At 63.6% G+C, this 21450-nt stretch overlaps 10 protein-coding genes across 10 annotated transcripts; 6 read left to right on the plus strand and 4 right to left on the minus strand.

Moving 5' to 3' along the window:
- Positions 1-6: 6 nt before the first annotated feature.
- Positions 7-3885, minus strand: MJAP1_000618 (uncharacterized protein; the record flags this gene model as incomplete). Its single annotated transcript, XM_060264585.1, has 1 exon — positions 7-3885. One exon carries the CDS (start codon positions 3883-3885, stop codon positions 7-9), a length of 3879 nt encoding a protein of 1292 aa, XP_060120568.1.
- A 62-nt stretch (positions 3886-3947) lies between these two features.
- On the plus strand, positions 3948-5288 carry HAT2 (Histone acetyltransferase type B subunit 2; the record flags this gene model as incomplete). Its single annotated transcript, XM_060264586.1, has 3 exons — positions 3948-4010; positions 4033-4042; positions 4066-5288. 3 exons carry the CDS (start codon positions 3948-3950, stop codon positions 5286-5288), a joined length of 1296 nt encoding a protein of 431 aa, XP_060120569.1.
- A 31-nt stretch (positions 5289-5319) lies between these two features.
- Positions 5320-6328, plus strand: MJAP1_000620 (uncharacterized protein; the record flags this gene model as incomplete). Its single annotated transcript, XM_060264587.1, has 2 exons — positions 5320-5357; positions 5380-6328. The coding sequence occupies 2 exons, from the start codon at positions 5320-5322 to the stop codon at positions 6326-6328; spliced, it is 987 nt and encodes a 328-aa protein (XP_060120570.1).
- Positions 6329-6490: 162 nt separating this feature from the next.
- DHH1 (RNA helicase) lies at positions 6491-7951 on the minus strand (the record flags this gene model as incomplete). Its single annotated transcript, XM_060264588.1, has 1 exon — positions 6491-7951. One exon carries the CDS (start codon positions 7949-7951, stop codon positions 6491-6493), a length of 1461 nt encoding a protein of 486 aa, XP_060120571.1.
- Positions 7952-8069: 118 nt separating this feature from the next.
- Positions 8070-8634, plus strand: PAM17 (TIM23 complex component; the record flags this gene model as incomplete). Its single annotated transcript, XM_060264589.1, has 3 exons — positions 8070-8178; positions 8206-8336; positions 8359-8634. The coding sequence occupies 3 exons, from the start codon at positions 8070-8072 to the stop codon at positions 8632-8634; spliced, it is 516 nt and encodes a 171-aa protein (XP_060120572.1).
- A 62-nt stretch (positions 8635-8696) lies between these two features.
- Positions 8697-9692, minus strand: MJAP1_000623 (uncharacterized protein; the record flags this gene model as incomplete). The annotated part of the gene is made up of 1 exon (XM_060264590.1): positions 8697-9692. The coding sequence occupies one exon, from the start codon at positions 9690-9692 to the stop codon at positions 8697-8699; it is 996 nt and encodes a 331-aa protein (XP_060120573.1).
- Positions 9693-9728: 36 nt separating this feature from the next.
- Positions 9729-11138, plus strand: MJAP1_000624 (uncharacterized protein; the record flags this gene model as incomplete). The annotated part of the gene is made up of 1 exon (XM_060264591.1): positions 9729-11138. One exon carries the CDS (start codon positions 9729-9731, stop codon positions 11136-11138), a length of 1410 nt encoding a protein of 469 aa, XP_060120574.1.
- Positions 11139-11147: 9 nt separating this feature from the next.
- Positions 11148-12098, minus strand: MRPL35 (mitochondrial 54S ribosomal protein YmL35; the record flags this gene model as incomplete). Its single annotated transcript, XM_060264592.1, has 1 exon — positions 11148-12098. One exon carries the CDS (start codon positions 12096-12098, stop codon positions 11148-11150), a length of 951 nt encoding a protein of 316 aa, XP_060120575.1.
- Positions 12099-12253: 155 nt separating this feature from the next.
- On the plus strand, positions 12254-15109 carry ATG11 (oligomeric, coiled-coil, peripheral membrane protein; the record flags this gene model as incomplete). The annotated part of the gene is made up of 3 exons (XM_060264593.1): positions 12254-12321; positions 12344-12482; positions 12506-15109. 3 exons carry the CDS (start codon positions 12254-12256, stop codon positions 15107-15109), a joined length of 2811 nt encoding a protein of 936 aa, XP_060120576.1.
- A 169-nt stretch (positions 15110-15278) lies between these two features.
- Positions 15279-21425, plus strand: MJAP1_000627 (uncharacterized protein; the record flags this gene model as incomplete). Its single annotated transcript, XM_060264594.1, has 3 exons — positions 15279-16077; positions 16120-17703; positions 18817-21425. The coding sequence occupies 3 exons, from the start codon at positions 15279-15281 to the stop codon at positions 21423-21425; spliced, it is 4992 nt and encodes a 1663-aa protein (XP_060120577.1).
- Positions 21426-21450: the final 25 nt, after the last annotated feature.

The raw sequence follows: 21450 nt of genomic DNA on the forward strand, positions 1-21450 counted from the left end.
TACATACTATGTCCAGATAGGTGCCAGCGGCACAAGACGCATCGCATCCCGCCGCAGGTACGCAGGCGCCGCATCGCTCGCAACCGCACGCAGGACGACCCACACGAGGTTCGCATCGGTATGCGCCATCGCGCGGTACAATGCGAGGCCCGCCTGGCTTACCGCCGCAGGCTGGCGTGCGTCGAGCGTGTCGACAAGCACGGGTTGCGTCGCCATTGCCCACACCACGTCGCTCGGCACACGTTCGCCACGGCTCACGAGCAAGGCACGCAGCGAGGCAAGAATCGCCAAGAGGACCTGGCCTAGCGTGCCGTGTACGTCGTACACACGAAACGTGTGCTGCGTTTTGGGGGCGAGCGCACCATCCCCTTGGGCGCCAGAGGGAAGTGCCCGCGCATGGGGGCGCACCGCCGTGAGCTGCTCTAGGACATAGAGCAGCCGTGCCCAACGCGGCCACGCCTGCTCGACAACCATCTTGCCAAAGACGTCCGAGGCGTACGTACTAATCGTGCCAATCAGCGACGTCGCTTGCATCCATACGTTGGCGTCCTGCTCGCTCGGCAGTGCCTCACGCAGGCGCTGCTGCGTGTCGTGGCCACGGAGATGAGGGAGTGTGCGCCGCTGGGTGGTATTCATGCCCAGGCGTGCCATGATCATGGGCCACGCGCGGTGCAGGACAGGGTATAAGTCGGCGGTACGCTGCGCCGAGGCAAGGATGCATACGCCGTCGGCAAGCATGGCGAGCGCACGCGCACGGAGGATCGGGCTGGCATGACTCAAAAACGGGACGCAGCGGGACACGATCTGCGCCACGACCGCCTCGCGGCGCGCCGCCGGAGGATTGGGGTCCTCGTTCAGGTCCTCGTCGATCGGGGCGTCGGTCGGCTCTTCAGGTGCAGCACGCTGCGCAAGCCACGACACCAAATCGGCCACCGGGTCGCGCTCGGTCTTGGCCGGCGGCGCTTGCGGCGCCGGAGGCTGCTCGGTGGCGAGGACATGCAAGACACGCGCAAGGACAGCAAGCAAGCCGTCGCATACATCGTCGTATCCGTGGAAACGATCGAGTGCATCGAGTACTTCGTCCACGGCATCTTCGACGAGCGGCAGCACCTCGGAGCCAAGCATCTCGAGCACTTGCACGAGCACCCAAGGCGCCGCGCGCGCGCCCAGCAAGCTGCTGTGCATCCGCGCGCCACGCATCGACTGCGCCAGCTGCATCTGCGTAAGGCCCGCACGTAGCTCGGCATGAAGGCCGGCGACCAGCCGGTGGCTTGCGGCGCCCAGGACGTAGTCTGCGTGGTGCAGCACGCAGCTCGCGGCATTGGGGTATGCACACGCCTCGGCAATGCGGTCGAGCGCGTGCCGCGCGGTGGTCTGTACGACGCGGTCCTCACTGCCACACGCGCTGAGCACCGGATAAAGCGCATGGAGCAGCTGCGGCCGGAACTGGGCTCCGAGAAGCGCGGCTGCACCGGCAAGCATCGCAAGGAGAAGCGCATCACCCATCCCGCCGAGCGCGACGCGCTGCTCGACGCGGCGTTCAGGGGCCGCTGCCGGCATTTGGTCGAGACGCACACTATCGACAAATGCCACATCAAGAGCCTTACCAGCCTCGAGGCGCGGCGTATTGTCGCGTTCATTCGGCATGCCACGCACCATTTCCGGCACGGTGTCTTCGGTGGTCGCCACCGCTTTTTCGTCTTGCGCGAGGTCCGGCGCAAGCTCTTCGTCACGGTCGTCATTCCATGCCCCGAGGATCTGCTGCGTAAGGAAGCGTGCAAGGGCGTGTACCGGCTTGCGCAGACTACGTCCCTCGTTGCGTGCAATGTACGCCTCGAGCTCCGGCGTGGCGATTTCAGCGACCAGCCCACGCAGGTGCTCGTTTGCCGCGTATAGACTCGCGATAGCGCTGCGCTGCGCTGTGCCAGATGCCGTCCGTGCCTTGCATCCATCTTGCACAAACGCGAGCAGCGCTGCAAACGCGTGTTGGTACCGCACGGTCGCCCCTCCTCGTGCTGCGCCGACCAGCAAGGTCGCGACCGCGCTACCGCATGTGTACAGCATCCGACCGATTGCCTCGACCGAGCCGTGCTCGAGCGGCGGGCACTGCGGCCGGAGGCCGAGGCCGTCTGCCTCGTCTGCGTCAGCCGGTGCCATGCGGTCGTGGATGCTGAGCGCGTTCATGAGCGCCTCGCTCCAGCGGCGCACATCGCTTGCTGATCGGAACTCGGCGAGGAATGCGAGGTTTGCATGCTCCAGCTGTACTTTGGCGAGCACAGTGCCGGTCATTTCGGCAATGGTCCCCACGCGTTCGGCGTGGTGTACGACGTCGGTGTCGCGCACGCCGCGGACTGCGCCTGGCAGCGATTCGAGCGCCAGGACAAGTTCTTCGCCAAGGCGCCCAAGCCATAGCGCTGGCGCGCGCTCGACCAGGCCGCTGATTGCGGCGCGTGCGTGTTCCATCACGTTCCTGCGCCGCGCGGCACTGGCGAGGTCGAGCAGCATGCGCAAGAGACGGTGTAGAGGGTCGTGCGTACTTGGTTCGCCCACCGCATGGTGCCATGCCTGTGTGAGCGTGTCCGGCAGAAGCTGCAGCGCAGATGCGGCACAGTCAATGAGCGCGTGCTCGGCCTCGGCGTAGTCGCGCGTCTGGGACACGTCGAGCGTAAAAAGGGCGATGAGCACAGGCCGCATGGAGCGCTGCAGCCATTGTGCATCGCGTATTGGCGCTTCCGAGTCTGCGACGCTCGTTGCGGGGGTATCGACGTCGGACACCGAGGCCATGTCCGAGTCGGACTCGTCGTCCGAGTGTGCGAACGCCTCGAGGCGATGCACCGTCGGCGGTGCGGGCGGTGGCGTGCGCAGCGGCGCCGTGACAACGTCCGCGAGGCACGCGACGAGCGTTGCGGTCAACAGCGTGAGTGCCCTAGCGACCACCGGCCCTGGCGCCGCGTGGCCGGCCACGATTTTTAGCATGGAGCTCACAATGCCCGGCAGGATCGGCGTCGTGCGTACGGCGACCGCCTCCTTGTCCCAGCCCGGCGTGGCATAGTAGGCCGCTGTCTCTTGCATCGCATAGGCCGGCCCGTGGTGGAGAATATGGGTATCGCCGCCGAGCCAGGCGATGCCTGTGGCTGTTGCGACGTCGATCATCGCAGTACGGAGTGATGCGGGCCGTGCAGGCTCGCGTGCCGTGTCCATGGCGAGTTTGAGCAAGTGCGAGAGGGCACCGACGCAAGTGCGGCTGCCGCGTGCTGCGTTGGTGTGCTGTGCGCACGGGTAGATTTGGATTGTGAGCGACTCGTTCCCGTCCTCGTCCATCGCGTCGAGCGACGGCAAGTCCGACACGCCGTCCCACTCCCAGTCGCGTTCTTCCCTTGGAGCCTGCTGGCGTGGTTGCAGCAACTGCGTGAGAAAGCGCGCGATCGCGAGCACGGTCGCGTCCGAGTTTTTTTCGGCGTTTGTTCCATTCGCCGAGAGCGCCATTACGCTCAAGAGAAGCAACTGTTCCCAGACTTGCCATGCCTGCACGCTGCCGATCGCTGGGTTTTCTGTGTTCTGGACCTTGTCCCAGGTCCACGCGCGCCACCAGTCGCGTGCGAGTGTGCCCAGCACATCAAAAGTCAGCTCTCGCACGCGGTCCGGCAGCCCGTACAAGCCATTATCGCGCATGCGCAGCAGCTGGGACAAAGGGTAGAAGATGTAATGGATGAGCGCCGGCTGCAGCGGCGCGTCCGCCTGTGCCGCGCGCGTCGCGTTCGCCAGCTGTGCGAGCGTCGCATTCGCCTCCTTCGCCAGGCTCGGCGCGGCGGTGTGCCGCAAGAGCGTCACGCACAGCGGGCGCACGGCCTGGAACGCACGCGCCTCGCCCTCGGACGGCGCCATGGTAGTGCACGTGGAGCCACGTGGTCTCTGTGACGCGCTCCCGCCGCGTCGTTCGTGCCGCGATGTCGAACGTGGAAATTGCCGAGGATGAGGCGTCGGCCAACATGGCCATGATATCGAATGAGGTACGTTGCGCGACTAACGCAGGAATACAAAAGTAGGTCGCTTTCACTTACCCAGTATGGAAGAAGAACTCGCCCTTCCTGTACGACATGGTCGTTACGCACGCGCTCGAGTGGCCGACGTTGACCATGCAGTGGTTCCCGGACAAGGAGGTGTTTGCGGGCAAAGGCTTTGCGCGGCACCGCATGCTGCTCGGCACGCACACGTCCGGGCAAGACAACAACTACCTCCAGATCGCCACGGCGAATCTCCCCCTGACCGAGAGCGACGCGGGCGGCGCCGATGCCAAGGTCGAGATGAAGGACTACGACGAGGAAAAAGGCGAGATTGGATCGTACTCCTCGACCTCGACTCGCATCCAGATTACGCAGCGCATCAACCACGAAGGCGAGGTGAACCGCGCGCGGTACTGCCCCCAGAACTGCGACCTGATCGCGACGCGTGCCGTGAGCGGCCTGACCTATGTGTTTGACCGGACGAAGCACAGCAACCAGCCGGACAGCGACGGCAAGTGCCGTCCGGACATTACGCTCCGTGGCCAGACCCAGGAGGGCTACGGTCTGGCGTGGAACCCCATTCGCCAAGGGCATATTCTGGCCGCTTCTGAGGACACGACCGTGTGTCACTGGGACATTAATGCATACCAGAAAGAGACGGCGACACTCGAGCCGCTCAAGGTGTACCGGGGCCACTCGTCTATCGTCGAGGACGTCGCGTGGCACAACCACCACGAGCACCTCTTTGCCTCGGTCGGCGACGACCGCCAGATGCTTCTGTGGGACACGCGCGAGTCGGGCGAGTCGCCCAAGCAGCGTGTCGAGGCGCACACGAGCGAGGTGAATGCCGTGTCGTTCAGCCCCGCGAGCGAGTACATCCTCGCGACCGGCTCCAGCGACAAGACGGTCGCGCTGTGGGATCTGCGGAACCTCGGCGTGCGTCTGCACTCGCTCGAGGCGCACACCGACGAGGTGCTGCAGCTTGCCTGGTCGCCGCATCACGAGACGGTCCTTGCGTCTGCCTCGGCGGACCGCCGTGTGAACATCTGGGACCTGAGCCGCATCGGCGAGGAGCAGACCTCGGAGGACGCCGAGGACGGTCCGGCGGAGCTGCTGTTTGTGCACGGCGGCCACACGAGCCGGCCGACGGACATGGCCTGGTCGCCGCAGGACCCGTGGAAGGTGGCTACCGCGGCGGAGGACAATATCGTGATGGTCTGGCAGCCCGCCGCGTCCATCGTCGAGCCCGCCGAGGGCGACGTGGATGCTGCGGAACTCGAGTAGGTCGTAGATACGCACCTCCACTCTCGCCACCATGGCGTTTATGGGCCTGACGGGCAACCGTCGCGAGCTGTGCGTAGCATACCTAACGCAGGCGACCGAATGCGCGGCATGCATTTACCGGACTTCTGGTTTTGTTTAGTATCCTCGTGCCCCCGCTCGCTGTTGCGATGCGCTTCGGAATTGGCATGGACTTTTTTGTGAACGTCATTTTGACCATCCTGGGGTACATTCCGGGGCACTTGCACAACTTCTTTATCCAGCGCGTACGCGATAACTCGAACAAGCAGCGCACTCCGTCGTGGCTGCTCAAGTACGGGCTGGTAGTCAACCCCCGCAACACGCGCGGAAACACGACCAAGTGGGCGGACCGCTATCTGTACGTCCCGGAGCTCGTGCAGCACGACGAGGAGGGTCGTGCCTACTACCTGAACCCCGAGACGGACGAGTTTGATGCGCCGGCTGCGCCGCGCTTTGGGCCGCGCGTGCCGGAGGAGGAGGAAGAGGTCGTGCAAAACGGCAGCGAGCTCATCGAGCCCGATCGCTACTTTGCGTCGAAAAAGCCCTCGTCGTACTACAACCAGGACGTCCCGACGGCCGCAGGAAGCAGCGACGCATGGCATGCACCGCCCAAGTCGTTCAAAGCGCGCACGCTCAAGCTGTTCGGCGGGGGCGCGAGCAGCGCGCCGTCGATGGACCGCCATTCGCGCATCGATCACGCGATGGGCGACCCGGTGCACCAGCGCCGCAACAACATCGGGTACCATACGTACGACGACCAGGAGGAATCGGTCGACGAGCCCTACACGCGCCCCAACACTAAGCAATCTACCGCGCCGACGGACACACTCGACGAGCTCGACCGCGAGCTGATGGGCCTCTCGACGCAGGAGCAGATGCCGCCGGTGCGTGCGAGCCGCCAGGCGGGCTCGGGCGCGTACAAACCCCGCGCGCGTGCGCCGCCCCCCGCCGAGGAGCGTAGCAGCGCGGCACGGACCGAGGCCCCGGTGCGCGACGTGATGGAGTTCGAGCACACCTTTTAGGCGATGTGTATAATAATATATAAGGGTTTTTTTTAGAGGGGTTGGCAAAGCCAAGGTGCCGCTCGTGTCTATCGAATACGGCTAGAGGAGGGGTCGTGCCGGCAAGCCGGCGGGGCAAGTCGTTAGCGCTGGTCATGTACAATCACCGCGCCAGGAGGTCGCTTACGCGGTCTGCTGCTGGTTACGGTTGCCGCCGTTCCGCGGCGGTCCACGACGGCCGCGGCGGTTCGGCACACTCTCGGTAAAGTTGGCATTTTGGTTGACCGGCACGGAGTGCATGGCAGCCTGCGTAGGGGGGATGGACGGCAGGCCCTGCTGCATGACACTCGGGCCTTGCACCGGGCGGCCGCTCGCCTTGGCCTCGCGCTCGCGCTGGTCGGCCTCCTCGATGAGGGCGGGCGAGACGTAGAGGCGCTTGTCGATCGTCGCGGGAATCGCCTGGATCTCGGTGCCGAGCTCGCGCTCGATGTTGTAGTAGTTGAAGCGGTCCTCGTAGGTAATCAGGTTGATCGCGAGACCCATGTGGCCGAAACGGCCACTGCGGCCGATACGGTGCAGGTAGGTCTCGGCATTCTTGGGGAAGTCAAAGTTGATCACCACGTTCACGGCCTGAATATCGATACCACGCGTGAGCAGGTCAGAGCACACCAGGTTGCGGCACGCGCCGTTGCGGAAGTCGTGGAAAACACGGTTGCGGTGCGCCTGAAGCATTTTGGCATGCGAGTAGAAGCACGAGTAGCCGAGCTCCGTAATCTTCTTGGCCAGCAGCTCGACACGGTTGGTCGAGTTGCAGAAGATGATCGACTGGTTGATCTGCAGCTTGGAGAAGAGCGTGTTGAGGCAGTGCACTTTTTGGCGCTCCTCGACAAAAGCGTAGTACTGCGTCACACCGCGCAGGGTCAGCTCATCCATCAAATTAATCTCGTAAGGCTTGACCATGTGCTTCTCCTTGAAGTTTTTCACGATCAGCGGGAAGGTCGCAGAGAAGAGCATGACCTGGCGCTCCTTCGGCAGGAAGGCGAGGAGCTGCTCAATAACGGGCGTAAACTCGGGGGAAAGCAGCTTGTCGGCCTCATCCATAACAAACGTCGTGCACTGGCTCAGGTCCGCAACGCCTTTGCCAGCCAGGTCGAGAATACGGCCGGGGGTACCGACCAGAATGTGCACGGTCTGGCCCAGACGCAGAATGTCGTCGCGGAGCGTCGTACCACCGGTGCACACCATGATCTCGGCACCGAGGTGCTTGCCGAGGGTCTTGGCGACCTGGCTGGTCTGCAGCGCAAGCTCACGCGTAGGCACCAGCAGCACCGCCTGGATCTTATTCTTCTTGGTATTGACCCGCTCCAGCGTCGGGATCACATACGCGGCCGTCTTACCGGTACCGTTCTTGGCACGCGCAAGAATGTCGCGGCCAGAAAGTGCAATGGGGATTGCCTCTTCCTGGATCGGCGAGGGGCGCTCGAAACCGGCCTCGAAGATGCCCATCAACAGCTCCCGCTTCAAAAAGTAGTCCTCAAAGTCATTTCCCTTCGTCGCCGTCACATCTTCCGTCTGCGGCCGCACATCTTTCGGTGGGCGCTGCACTTGGGCAGGCCCATTCGCACTCGGCGCGGACGTCGCCATATCTTTATTTCACACACGCAAGTAGAGCCTGTCCCACGTCGCTCACGCTCTGGGTCTGAAGAAAGGACCGGTCGGGTCACGTGCCCTTACACGTGACAGGGCCCCTGCGTTCACCAGGATGTCCATGCAGGTGGGATTGCGCGCCGCGGCGGCGCTCAAGCCGCGTGCTCTCGGCGTGCGCACGCTCGCTACGTCGAATGGAAAAGAGTACCTTCCGTGGGAAACATGTACGTCCTTTTTTTTTGCTCATCAAGACCTGCGCCTGCGCAACCAGCGCCGCATCGCCGGCCTCGTTTCGACGGTGCCTGCCATGATTCTCGCAGGCGCCGCATCGGGATCCTACTTTTTGACGCAGGAGCTCGACCCGAGTCAGACGATCATGGGGGTACGTCGCCGCACTCACGCAGATCGACCCCCTGTTTGTGCACATCGGCGCGACGCTCGCCTGCACGGGCCTCGGCTGGCTCATCGGGCCGTCGGTCGGCACGGCGGTTTGGTCGCTGATGCACCGCAGCAAGGCCGCACAGATCGCGCAGCGTGACCATGAGTTCTACCAGCACATCCGCCGTATGCGCGTCGATCCGACGCGCCAGGTGGTGCACAACCCCGTGCCGGACTACTATGGCGAAAAGATCGGCTCGATCAAGCAATACCGCCAGTGGCTCCGTGATCAGGTATGTTGAAGTACTAATGGGTATAGGGAATATACCGGCGCAAGGCTTCGCACGGCCTCGAGGACCAGTAGTTACGCAGCACCGGACACAGCAGCTCTCTGTAGTCGCTGGAGCGTCTGAGCCTCGTACTCGGCGTCCAGCAGGCCCGCCTTGGGCAGCGCTTCAGGCGCAGGCGCAGGCGCAGCATCGCTCGGCGCATCCCGTGGCGCGGTGGGGTGCGCCTGCCAGTACGCGACGCGCTCAGGGACAGAGGCACGCGCCTTGAAGTTGGCGTCGCCCCACCCGATCCACGTCTCCTCGAGCAGGGGGTGCGTGCACCGTAGCGCACTGCCCTGCTCGACCGCGCGCGACGCGGCTTGTATATCGGTAAAGGTCGCGAGCGCCGAGACTTCGCGGCGCTTCTTGGGCGGCTTGACGGCCAGCGTCGCCAGTGGGCCATAGGACGTGACGAGCGCCGCAGCGAGTGGTGTCGTCTGTGCATTTTCGAAAAGCGCCTCGCCCCCCATCTCATCGAGCTGCTCGACAGGGAAGCGCAGCAGGGCCGTCGTGTCCATCGGTCCCAGCGGCGGCAGCTCGACGTCCGCCTTGCGTTTCTGGGGCAAGGAGTTCGTCGGCGCCTGGCGCGCCTGCCATTCCTTCAGGAGCTGTTCATGCTTGTCGACACGCATTGCATGCCCCTCCTCACGCAGCGCCGTGACGCGCTGGGCGTGCTCGCGCCGCGCCCGCTCGCGCTGCGCCTTGATCTGGCGCTCGTACGCCTCGCGCTCCTCGAGATCCGCGGCCATCTGCTTGCGCCGCGAGTCAAATGCATCGTGCCGCGCGCGCCGCTCACGCTCTTGCTCCATCTTTTGCGCGAGGTCGGCGCGCGTGCCCGGGTTCATCAGCTGCTCGTACGCGAGCGAGAGCTTGTGGAATCGGTCGGCTGCCACGTCCTGCGGCAGGTCCCTGACCTTGTCGGGATGCCATTGCAGCGACCGCTTGCGGTAGGCAGTGCGGATCTGCGCCTCAGTCGCATCGGTCTCGATGCCGAGCAAGGCAAACGCATCCAGCAACGCCCCCGCGTCCATCGTCGTAGCGATGACTAAACTGTGACTTTTTCCTCGATGTGGGCCGTACGGGTGCCTGGCCTGGCGGCGCGTGTGCTGCGGCCCGTGCCGCGGATCGTTGCGCCGGTGCGTATGCTTGCAACTGCGCCCGAAGCGCCCAAGCGGCGCACACGCGCCAAGGCGGACGGCACGACGCCGCGGCCGCGCCGCAAAAAAGCCGCGACGCCTTTCTCAAGCGAGCCACTGTACGCGTGCGACGCGGTGATTCCCGAGGCGGACGAGCCCTTTTGCCACAAGCACCTGCCCCACCCCTCGCAGTGGAAGAGTGTGTTTAACTTTACGAAAGAGCAGTTTGCGCGGCATCGCTACTTTGTTGCGCGCCAGGACACCGCGCAGGCGATCGTCGACAAGATCGGTCTCGACGATGCGGAGCGCAACGGGCACAAAGCGACGATAGTCGAGGCATATGCTGGACCCGGCACGCTCACGCGCCAGCTGATGCAGCATCCGAGCGTAGAGCGTGTCGTCGCACTGGAGAATGCACCGACCTTTTTGCCGTGGCTCGAGCGGCTCAAGGTCGACCCGACGCTGGAAGCGGTGCAGGACAAGCTGCACATCCTCCCCGAATCTGGCTTTTCGTGGGACACGTACGAGACGCTCGTGGATGGCGGCTACCTCGCGAATCTCGAAAACAAGATTCCGAACCTCGGGGCGGACGCGCCGCCGATGGACTGGGCGGCGCCGAGTCCGATCGTGTTTGTCGCGCAGATTCCCAACTCGGTGCACGGCGAGCAGCTCTTTGCGCAGCTCGTGCATGCGATCTGCTCGGGGTACTGGCTCTACAAGTACGGCCGCGTAAAGATGGTCTTTGTCTGTGGCGAGACGGTCGCCACGCGCTCGCTCGCGACGCCGGCCGACCAGCGCGACCGCGCGAAGCTGGGCACGACGGTGCAGTGCCTCTCGAAGCCCGAGCTTCTCATTCCCACCGAGGAGCTGCAGCCGTACGCGGACTACTTCTTTCCCCCCACGCCGTCGATCGGCCCACGCGTGCCGATCACAAACACATTTATCCCCAACGCGAACATCTCGTCCGGCCTCTCGAAGCGCAATCTCGCGGTTCTCGGCATCGACCCTTTGAAAGATTTGCTGGTCGACAGCCGCGATCTCGACGCGTTCGAGTTCCTGACGCGCAACCTCTTTGTGTTGAAAACCAAGCCGATCGCCGAAGCGCTCAAGCACGTCGCGCCCGGCGCGGCGAATATACTCAAGCTCCTTGCGCCGGATCACCCCTCCATGAAGGAGCGGCCGCAGGACGTGATCCTGCCTCATACCCCCGTCGTCGCCCTGACCAACGAGCAGTGGGCGGCGCTGGCGGTCGTCTTTGAAAAGTGGCCCTTCCGCCCCCAGAACCTCTTTGAAGAGGGACGCGTGCAGCGCGGCAAGAGCGCAGATAACCAGTTCTTCTAGTCTACCTGTTTAATAGTACTTGCTATGACGCACACCGAGCGCGTCCTTCAGCTTGTCCTGGCGAGGGACGTAGCCATACCGCGGCTCGGGAATCTGGAGGATGTCGTTGTAGATCGCCGACACCTCCTTTTTGTTCGCCTCAGTCCAGCGCGCGCGCCAAAAGTGCAGGCCACGCAGCTGCAGCTGGTGCTGGACAGCAAAGGCAGCCACGTCCATCTGCTCGCGAGGGACTTCGCCAAGCGACACCGGCGCAGTCTGCTCAAAGAGAAGCATCGTGTAGCGGTGGTACGGCGTGCCCTGCTGGGGGTGGGGGGGGATGTAGGGCAGCACATCGTTCAGCGACGCAGGCAGCGACGACTGCGACGCAGACAGCGGCACGTCTTGCACCAGCCAGTGCACATAGGTCTGGAATGTCTCGGACACGTCGCTCGGCGAGTCGGGGTCCACCAACATCACGGTGTACTTGCGCTCGTCGTTGTGGAAGGCCGTCGCAATGATCTGCGGTGCAGCACGCGTCTGCGCGGGCGACAGGAAAATGCCGGGAAGAATGTCGCCGCCGCTGCCGCCATGGTCGCCGATGCCGGCGCCGCTGCCAAAGAGCACTTGGAGGTCGACCGTCGGCGTAAATTCGGGCACGACGTCAGGCAGCACATTCATCAGCGTCGCACGCTCCACGAGCTGGTCGAGCGAGCCGCCGAGCCGCCATGCCTGCTCGCGCAGGTGCCGAAAGACGGGCCGGCGCAGGTCGTACGTCCCGCTCGTGAATTCCGAACGGATATGCGGGAGGTTAATCTCGGACGCGATCTCGAGCGCGTCGACCAGCTCCGCGTTCTCGTTGCTCTGCTTCACGGCTTGCAGACGGGCTTTTTGCGCGGCCGCGTCGGCCTCGACGTAGGCGAGCGCCTCGTCGTATACAGGAAGAGCACCCTTTTGCACAGCAGGTTTCCAGGTCGACTCCATACGGCGCCCGAGGACTCTCGCCGTGCGTCCAGACGCGCGCACCGCAGCGCTTCCCACACGCCAAACCATCGTGAGCAGGAAGACGGCCGTTTTCGTGTTTAGTCAGCGTGGATAAGCACGACGCGACACCGCACGGCCCTCGATGCGCGCGGAGGATGCGGTTGATAGTGTCGTACTGCGGGCGTGAAATCGAGGTGAAACAGACGCTATGGCAGTTCCAAACGTACGTCGTGCATCTCATTCAGTTTTGATCATTTTCTGGACTGCGTGTCGCTCGCGACCGGAATCCTCTACGACTCCATTATCTGCATCACCAAGCAGGGTGTCCAGGTCAATGAGGATGTGATGGACGAGCTGCTCCAACAAAAGCTCCATACTGACTTTGTAGGTATTGTTGCTCACAGCAGGAGTTTTACGTGTACGACCGCGAGCTACTGTACGCGGATGTCGACGCGATCGTGCCCCAGCTGGAAATGGAGCTCGAGCCGCGGATCAGTGTGCCGCCGCCGGTGCTGCCGATGCCGCCTACGCCGCGCTCACTAGATGTACTGGTTGCGTGGGCGCGCGACGCGCAGCTCGCGAGCGAGGCACGGCATGCCTCGGCGGTCGAATTACATACATGCATCGAACGCATCCACGCAAGTACCTGCGTCGGCCTCGCCAATCTCCAGTCGCACACGGATGGGATCAAGAACGCAGTGAACAAGCTCGAAGAGATTGCCTCGCGAGAGCTCGCATCGATGGAGGACCTGCTCAAACGCCACGAGCTCGACCTCTACGTCTTGTCGCGCATCGTCATTCACCCGAAACTCCTTGGCAAGGCGCCCGAGGAAAGCGAGACGCGTCAGCGAACACTCGGCGACTATGTGAGCGCCACCAAGATGCGCATGGTCGCTGAAGTCTGCGGCAAGGAGCTCGAGCAGCTGCAGGAACGCTACGCCGCGACGCTCCAGACCGAGTTTCACCTCTCGGTCGACTTGGCAGACCTCGTGTCCGAGGTCGAGCAGACGCACCTCGGGCCCTCGACCGAGACGCTAACGCAGATCCAGGGCACGTACCCTCGCCTGCTGGAGGCGGTACACAAGATCGAGGCACAGTGCCTGCCCGACGACAATGGATGGCCGGTCGCCGACAAACTTTCGGCAGACGACGTGGCGCAGTTGAATACGATGGCCAAGGGCGTAAGCGACGATGAGGCAACAATTGTACAGAGCCTCGAGTGCCTCACCTCGGATCGCAACGAACTGGTGCACCGCCATTTGAACTTGGTCCAGGACATTAGCAGTCTGCAGAGCGACTATGCGGAGCTCGGCGCAGCGCTCGCCGAGATCGACGCTGCGTTCAGTTCACCGAAGCTCGATGGATTCAAGCACCTGACGCGCCTCAAAAAGATGCTGTGGGCGTACGGCGCGTCGCTCATTGAGGGCGTGCGCCGCAGCGAGTTTACACGCCTCTTTATGGACAAGGCCCAGCGCCTCGCCGAGCTCATGGCCCAGTTCTCCGAGGCGGAGCTCATGCGGAGGAAGGAGCATGCAGTGCACGTCATGGCACAGCTGCCGTGGGAAGTGGTCATCGACACGCATCCCCCGGCGCTCGACATTTCGACCAAGCGGCGCGAGACGCGGTCGACGCATACGTTTGACCGCGAGGATATCACGAGCTTCTTCCAGCAGCTCGACGCACTGGACGCTGAGATCAGCGACGCAGACCCAAGCAGGTCTTGGAGTCCAGTGAGCGAGGTGCGCTACGAGCTCCAGCAGCTCGCAGACCGCCTCGACCACGCACAAGACACCTTTACAACCATTGCGCGTCGCGAGTTGCAGCTCGACGACGACGACGTGACAGAGGACGGCTCGGAAAAGAGCGGTGCCCCCCCATCGCCCCATCGGTCGCAGCGCGATGACGAGGCGCTTCGCCGCCAGCTGGTCTTGGCACACGAGCGCACCCAGCGCCTGGAGGCGGAGCTCGCGCGCCGCACTGCCGAATGGAGCGACGAGCGCCAGGCGCTGCAGCTCGCGGCCGATACGGCGCAGTCGCGCCTCGAGGCGAGCGTGCGCAGCGACCTTGCGCAGTCGATCAACGATCCCGTCGCGGCGCAGCTCGCGCGCCTGGGCGAGCGCATGCGGACCTTGCAGGTGAACGGCGATGCAAAAGACGTCGAGCGGCTGCGCACGGACCTTGCGAATGCACAGGCGCAGCTGGGCCAGGGATCGAGTCTATGGCAAGACGTGCGCCCGTTGGTCGCACGCACCAAAGCGCTCCATGCCTATGCGCGCGCGCCCGACGCGCTCAACCTCGCCGACCTCCCCCAGGAGGTGGACGATGCCGAGATGAGCGAGGCCGAGACGCTCGCGGCGCTACGCACGCTCGATGTGCCCCAGTTTTATACCGAAATGTACAGCCGTCTGGAATGGCTCGTCGCCCATGCGCGCCGCTGGCAAAAGTCGAGCCGGAGCACGCAGGAAAAGTACAATGTCCTCGCGGCCGCCGCACGCGAGAAGCTGTCTGTCGCCCACTTTGCCCCAGGGTGCCTTGCCCTGTTTCTTCCCACGCGCTTTTCCAATAACTACTGGGCTGCATTCAACGTGGGCGATCCCAACTACTACGTTCGCCCCACCGACAGCCTCGCACAGTACATGGCCAAACACGAGTGGCTCGTCGCGCGCATCACCTCGGTCGAGACGTGTGTTGCGCAGCCTGGCAACGAGTGCATGAGTGCAGGTACGACCTACTATCTGCTCGACATTGAAGGTTACGAAGACCCTGCGGTGCTCCTGCGCTCCCCCGGCCCGGTGCGCCGCGTCTCGGACCCTTTTCACGGCGCCGCACGGACGTCGCGCAGCAGCAGCCTGAGCGGCAGCGCTGCGCCATGGCAGCCACGCGCCGACGCGCCTCAGCTTGCGCTCACCGTCGATGGCAGCGCACAAAAACTCGCGACGCCCCGGGTGCCGAGCACTGCGACCCAGGCCCTGACGCGTATCCAGCGTGCCAGCAGCAGCGCAACGCCCTGACACTGCCCGGCCGCAAAAGGAAGCGTGCGCGTCATGTGGAGAAAATAGAAGTTACCCAACACTTTGTGCGAAATTTCGTTGGCGCAATTACGCGAGGTGCAGGAGGGTGCAGGTACCGGCATCAACACAAGCAACACGCTTTCTCTGTTTGCAACAGAGTCAAGGTCGGATGGCAGGACTGGGGATCGACTTTGGGTCGCTGGGTGATCCAGCAGTGCCTGATGCACCACAGAGTGCGCCCAGGTCCACACGCCGCCATGCGCACCTATCGCGTGGTCGCACAACGAGCCGGACACACGGCGAGCGCGCCAAGGCGCGTCTTCCCTGTGCTCCGTTGCGAGAGAACAGGAGCGTGACCAACACACACTACGTCAAGCCGCTCGCGAGCGCGCCCGTCCAGCACCTGTTGCCGCCGAAGCCGACTGCGTGTATCGTTTCGCCAGCGCAGGAGGATGTGCAGCATGCGCATGTGATGCTTCGCGCGGACACACCGAGCGACGGCGCTTCGCCGCGCAGTGATATCTCGGTGCACGGCGTGCAGAAAGCCTTGACGCCGCTCACGATCACACATGCGGAAACCGCCGCGCCATTCCTGCCGGCTGCGCTCCAGTGGCAGGAGCCGCGCGTGGCGCCCGAGCTGCCTAGCAAGCCCCAGACGACGCCGATGCTGCCGCTGGAGCGCGACGGGCGCGTGGGCATCGAGATCTTTTTGGAAGAAAAGACGGCAGTCGAGGGGGGATGCTTGCAGGGCTGTATCCGCTTGCAACTGCCCAAGCACACGAGCCCTGATACAGCTATGCTCCTTGCGCAGCCGCGTGTGCGCCTGATCGGATTCGAGACGCTCCCTGGAGAGGACGTCCGCCATGTATTTTACCACCACGCCTCGGTCATTGACGGTGACCGGAGCGTCGACGGCCCATCGGAGCCGTACGTGCTGCACGGCTCGCCAGCCGTGTCGCAGCCAGAGGGTACGGTGCGGCCGCAGCTTCCCTGCTACGCATCGTTGCCAGATGCCGACGGATTCTACCTCGGCAAGGAGGGCACGCACGTCCTCCCTTTCACGCTGCAGCTGCCGATGGCGCGCGGCGTAAAAGGCAGCTACCGGAGCGAAAACGCCGAGGTGGGTTACATTGCCATCGCCTCGGTGCGCGTGCGCTCGTTTGCAGAGCAGCAGGGCGGCATCGCGCATTGCTTCCAAAAGATGCAGCTTTATCCCTATTTGAACCCCACCGAGGTGCTTGCGAGCGCGATGCGCCCGATCGTCGAGCAGGCGGTGCATACGACGCCGAACGGTGAGTCGGTGCGCCTCGCTGCGGCGCTGCACCGGGAGACGTGGGTCGCGGGCCAGCGCGTGTATTTTGACATGAGTGTGCTGAACCGCATGCGGGATACGATGCACCACCTGCACGTCTCGCTCCTCTGCACCGAGACCCTGTATCGCGCACGCGGCGACGCGAGCGACGGCGACTACAGCGCAGCGTCGTCTACGCGTACGCTCCTTCAAGAGACGCTCGATGCGAGCGCCGACCGCCCGGCCGGGCACTGGTGGTCCGGCGTGCGCCCTGGCGCGCCGGTGCACTTTGGGCACTCGGTCGTGCTGCCGAGCGACGCGCTGACCATTGACAAGAGCCGGCATGTCGAGGTGTGCTACAAGCTCCGCCTCGGTGTGGGCAGCGGCGCCTCGCCGATCGTGCTGGTCGAGCTTCCGGTGCGCATCGTGCATTTTGTCTCGCTCGATCCTCCGCCGATGAAGCGCAGCTTTGCTGGCGCGGGTCTGCTGGACCACGCGCTGGGCATGGTGCCGGACCAAGGCCAGATGGTCGAGCGTGTGCGGTCGATGGAGGCGCTGCGCAGCCCGCGCGCCTTTATGTCGGCCTCGGGCCACCTGCTGCCGTCGCCCGCTGCGGCTGCGCCGCCGTCGACGCGTGCCGCGCAGCACCATCGCTCGCTGGACTTTATCAACAGTGCAATCCGCAGTGCGACTGCGCGCCGCAGTTCACCGTACGCACCAAGTGCGACCGAGACGCCGCCTGCTGGCCTCGGCATCGAGCTGGGCTCGCAAATGGCGCCGAGTATCCGCCCCCGTGCGTCGTGGTACCACGACCGTCGGCGGAACGATTTGTCGCTTTCGGACGACAGCGAGGCGCTGCGCCCCCCTATGGAAGATACGTCGCTCGAGCTGGGCGACGAGACCAACGACGATGTCGTCCTCGTCTTTGACCACACCAAAGCGCCTGCGAAGCCGCGGCCGGATACCACGGTGGACACGGAAGGAGGATCGACCATGTGCCACGACATTCTCGATGCGTATGGCGACTCGAGCCATGACACGAGCACCACCATCTCGTTTGTGCTACCTGCACAGAGCAGCACGCCCCGCAAAGCTGCGACGCCGCCGCCGGACGTGGGCGCGGTGGACGCGCCCGATACACCGACGCGCCCCAAGCCCCCTACTTCGGCCCCCCGCGACGCATCGCGCACGCGCAATGCATTCACCTTTGCCACCAGCTCCTCGCCGCTCAAGGTCAAGACCGGGGCAAAATCCACACGCCCTGTGACGCCTCTCCAAGGCCCGACGCTGTCGCGTGCACGCAGTGCCACTTCTCTACACACCGCCATGGCCCGCGCTGGACGCGGCCCACTGGCAGAAGCACATCCTCCTGTGCCGCACACACCGGAGCGCGCCGCACGGATCTCCACCCCGCAGACGGACGCACTAGTACGATCGGCTCCTCGTGCGCCCCGTGCACGCACCCATGTCTGGACCTCGTAGCGCCCGATGCCAAGTGATCGGCCTTCGGTTTCCTCGCGCGTGCCCTGGACCCAATCAAGCGATAAAACACGTGCATAGTTGCAGCCGAGCCAACGAGACGCAACCAGTATGGGCGCACGTGGAGATCCTTTTTATGGCCGGCCCTGGCCGGCCCTTTGCTGACGTAGGCGTGACTAAGGATTGCACGATAGGTTGCGGAGGATACAGAAAGTAGCAGCGTGGCGATTCGGACTACCACTGGGTTGGATCCACAAGTTACTACTTGCGCTGTAACAGCACCATTCTCTAGATATCGTCGAGGCGAATCGTTCTTGTAAAGACGCGGCCAATACAGAGTATTGATCGGTCTGCAAGACGCACTGACGCACGTCAACGCTTCCCATCCGCTCCACACAGCGGACGCGGGTGAGGACGAAGATGGCGTCCAACCATGTCTTTGATCTATCTGCCATGCAAGGTGCAAAGGGTGTACCTTTAAACCTCAATTTTGCCCCTAACGAATGGCAACCTCCGACGCCCCATGCCGAGATGAGGCTCAGCGGTGTGGCGCCCGCGACACCGACCACGCCATACGATCCCACGCCAGCACTCCAGTCGCTCGACGGTGGGGTGAATCCCTCATTGCTAAACGGAGTGCATTCTTCCTTGCACACAAACCCGCAGGTGGGCTCGATGAATACTGCGCCCAAGGGGGCCTCACAGCCCCAGGCAGGCGTGCCAGGCAGTCTGCCGATGCACTTGGCCATGTCGGGAGCGTCGACTCCGGTTGCAGGAGCGCAGCACAAGCCGGTATCGGATGCTCTGGGTTCCCATGCTTTGCACGGTGCGCAACTCGCGTTGGCTAATGCGGGCGAGGGCGTAAATAACGGTTCGTTTCCCAGCGCCGATATTACTTTGGCGGCCAACGCCATGCAAGTCCCCGAATCTTCTACAGCGGGGATCATGAACACACCGGGCGGCCTGCGCCTCGCGTTCTCTACACCCATTGCAGAGAGCGCCGCGGCGCCGCCCAAGATGGCGCAGGTCGTGGTCCAGCCGGGGCCCGTGAGCGACTCGGCGCAGTATCTACCCAAGATCGGCGGACTGCTGGACGATCTTGCGCAGCTGGCGGCAAGCGCGCGTGCTCTATTTCATGGAGGACAGTACGACAAGTGCAACGAGAACCTGACCGAGGTCAAGGCGCGCCTCAAGGCGATCGGCGATGTTGGCGTCGAGAGTTTGGCCACCGCCGTGGACTACCAACAAAAGGTGCAGTCACACGACGGAGCGCGTACCCCGCAACGCACAAACTCGTTCGAGGCGCAACAGAATACGGACCCGGCACTGTCCCCGGACAAGGAGCAGCGCCTATACTCGGCCGCGCTCTTTTCCGCGATTCAGACGAGCCCGGGCCGCCGCAAGCGGCCGATCTCGACGGACGTGCTCGATTTGCCAGCCAAGGCACTGCGTGGTGACCTGACAGGAGCACAAAGCGTGCTGCAGCAGACGCCCGAGTACGCGCAGCACAGCCGCTCGCGCCAGAACTCGAACGATCCCACGCAGCAAATCTTCACGCCTGTCCACCAGTCGCCCATCTTTGACTTCCACGGCTTACAGCAGCAGCAGCAGCAGCAGCAGCAGCAGCAGCAGCAGCAAACGTCACAGCAAAATCCGATGAACCTGTCGTCGACCCCGGCCACCAACACGCACCCCCCTTTCTTTGCGGATGCGGCGGTGCTGATGGGCAACGGCGCAGAAGACACGTCGCGAGATCACCCGGCCATCGTGACGGGCGAGCCGCAGCACACACTCATGCCGGCGCCGACCATGACACGCGGCCGTGGCGAATCGGTGACGGCGCCGCACGCGCCGTTTGCCAACGTGCCGGCCGAGGGCGGCACGCACGGACTCGCGATCCAAGCGGATCCTCTGCACTCTGCGCTGGAGCAGCATGGGTACAGTGCGAGCATGAGCGATGCACCGGCCGAGGCACACAGCTCGATGCTCCCTACGCCGCTCGAAGGTACGGCGGACGAGAATGCGCTGCAGGGCATGGTCGGGACAGACCCCAACAATGTCGACGAGTCCTGGGAGAGCATTGGGCAGCTCGACAAGAGTGGAATCAACGAGTTGCCGCCCGAGCTGCGCAAGCGCCTCGACGAGGCCTTCCACGAGTTCCTCAACTCGCTCTGCTCCAACTTGGATGCGACGGATGACCGCGGCGAGCCGATCCACCAGACGCTCATGCCCAAGAAGATGGCGCGGCTCGACGAGTCGCCCGACTTCCGGCCGTTCAAGTTCCGTATTCAAGCTTTTACGAATGCGTTCCAGAGCGAGCTTGTGGCCCGCGGTATCCACGAGAATATCTGCTCGATCAAAAAGATCAAGCAGTACCTCTGGACACAGCCCTACATCTCCCGCTTCAACGAGGACGGGAAAAAGGCCAAGTCGAAAGGCAACCACATCTGGAATATTGAGGCGAAGAAGCTCCCCGAAGGCGGCTGGGTCTTTAGGACCTTTTCGCCAAAGATTACCGGTGCCTCGAGCAAGGTTGCTCATGTCAATGAGCGTTGGACATGGAACCTGAGGATTTGGGATCCCCAGGCGTCCTCGAGCAGCATCAAGGTGGTGTACTCGGCCAACAACCTACCGTCCTGGATTCATTGGGAGGATAATGAAAAGGTGCTCACTGGTATTCCCCAGAGCACGACGCAGAGCGGCGAGGTGAGTGTCACTGCGCTCTACGTACACCTCGGCCAGCTGCATCGCCTGGAGCACTCGTTCTTTTTGCAGGTGCTTCCCCAGGAGGCATTTGCTTCTGGTCAGCCCGACGATCCGCGCGGTACGGATCAGGGCGTGCGCCGCCTGGAGCAGCAAGAGCGCACGGCCAACGCCGAGAACAACGATGCATCGATGCACATGATGCCGACGTCGTCGGCGCCCAACAATGGCATGCTCAACCTGCCCATGCCGGGCTCAGGCATGAGCCAGGCTGAAACGCCGTTCGAGCGCGAATCGATTAAGTATGAAGTGGTCGAGCCGTCGCGTGCTCCCGATGTCCTTTCCTCCATTCCATTCCCCTTTACGCCGCCAGTATATATGGACAAGCGGCTCCAACGCATGGGTCTTGACCAAGGCATTCTCGCCCACGCCCACACGCCCGATGCCATGTCGGCAAGCCAACCTACGTACGGGCTGCCGGGCAGTAATCTGTACCCTGGGCAAAACGGCCACTCGATGCCTCAGCCCTCGCCCATGCATCAGACAGCGGTGTTTGTGGGTGGAAATGCTTCGTTGGACAAGACCACGACGCCTGCTGCAGCGCAGACGTTGCCACAAAGTCTCATGGCTCAGGACCCTTTGCGTGCGAACCAGTTATGGAACATGATTGAACGGCGACAGCAGGATCAGGTCGCCTCACTCATGCTGTCGATCCCTGCCCGGCGCCCTTCGTTCAGCCTTAATGAGCACCCTGGACAGGGTACTCCTATGTCGAATATGCCCCATGATATCGGCGCTACATTGCCACAGATCAACCACAACCCCACGCAGTCCGGATCGTGATGTGCGGGGTCGTCATCGCTAGTCT

This window comes from Malassezia japonica, chromosome 1 (assembly GCF_029542785.1).
Source record: "Malassezia japonica chromosome 1, complete sequence".
Classification (NCBI taxonomy): Eukaryota; Fungi; Basidiomycota; class Malasseziomycetes; order Malasseziales; family Malasseziaceae; genus Malassezia; species Malassezia japonica.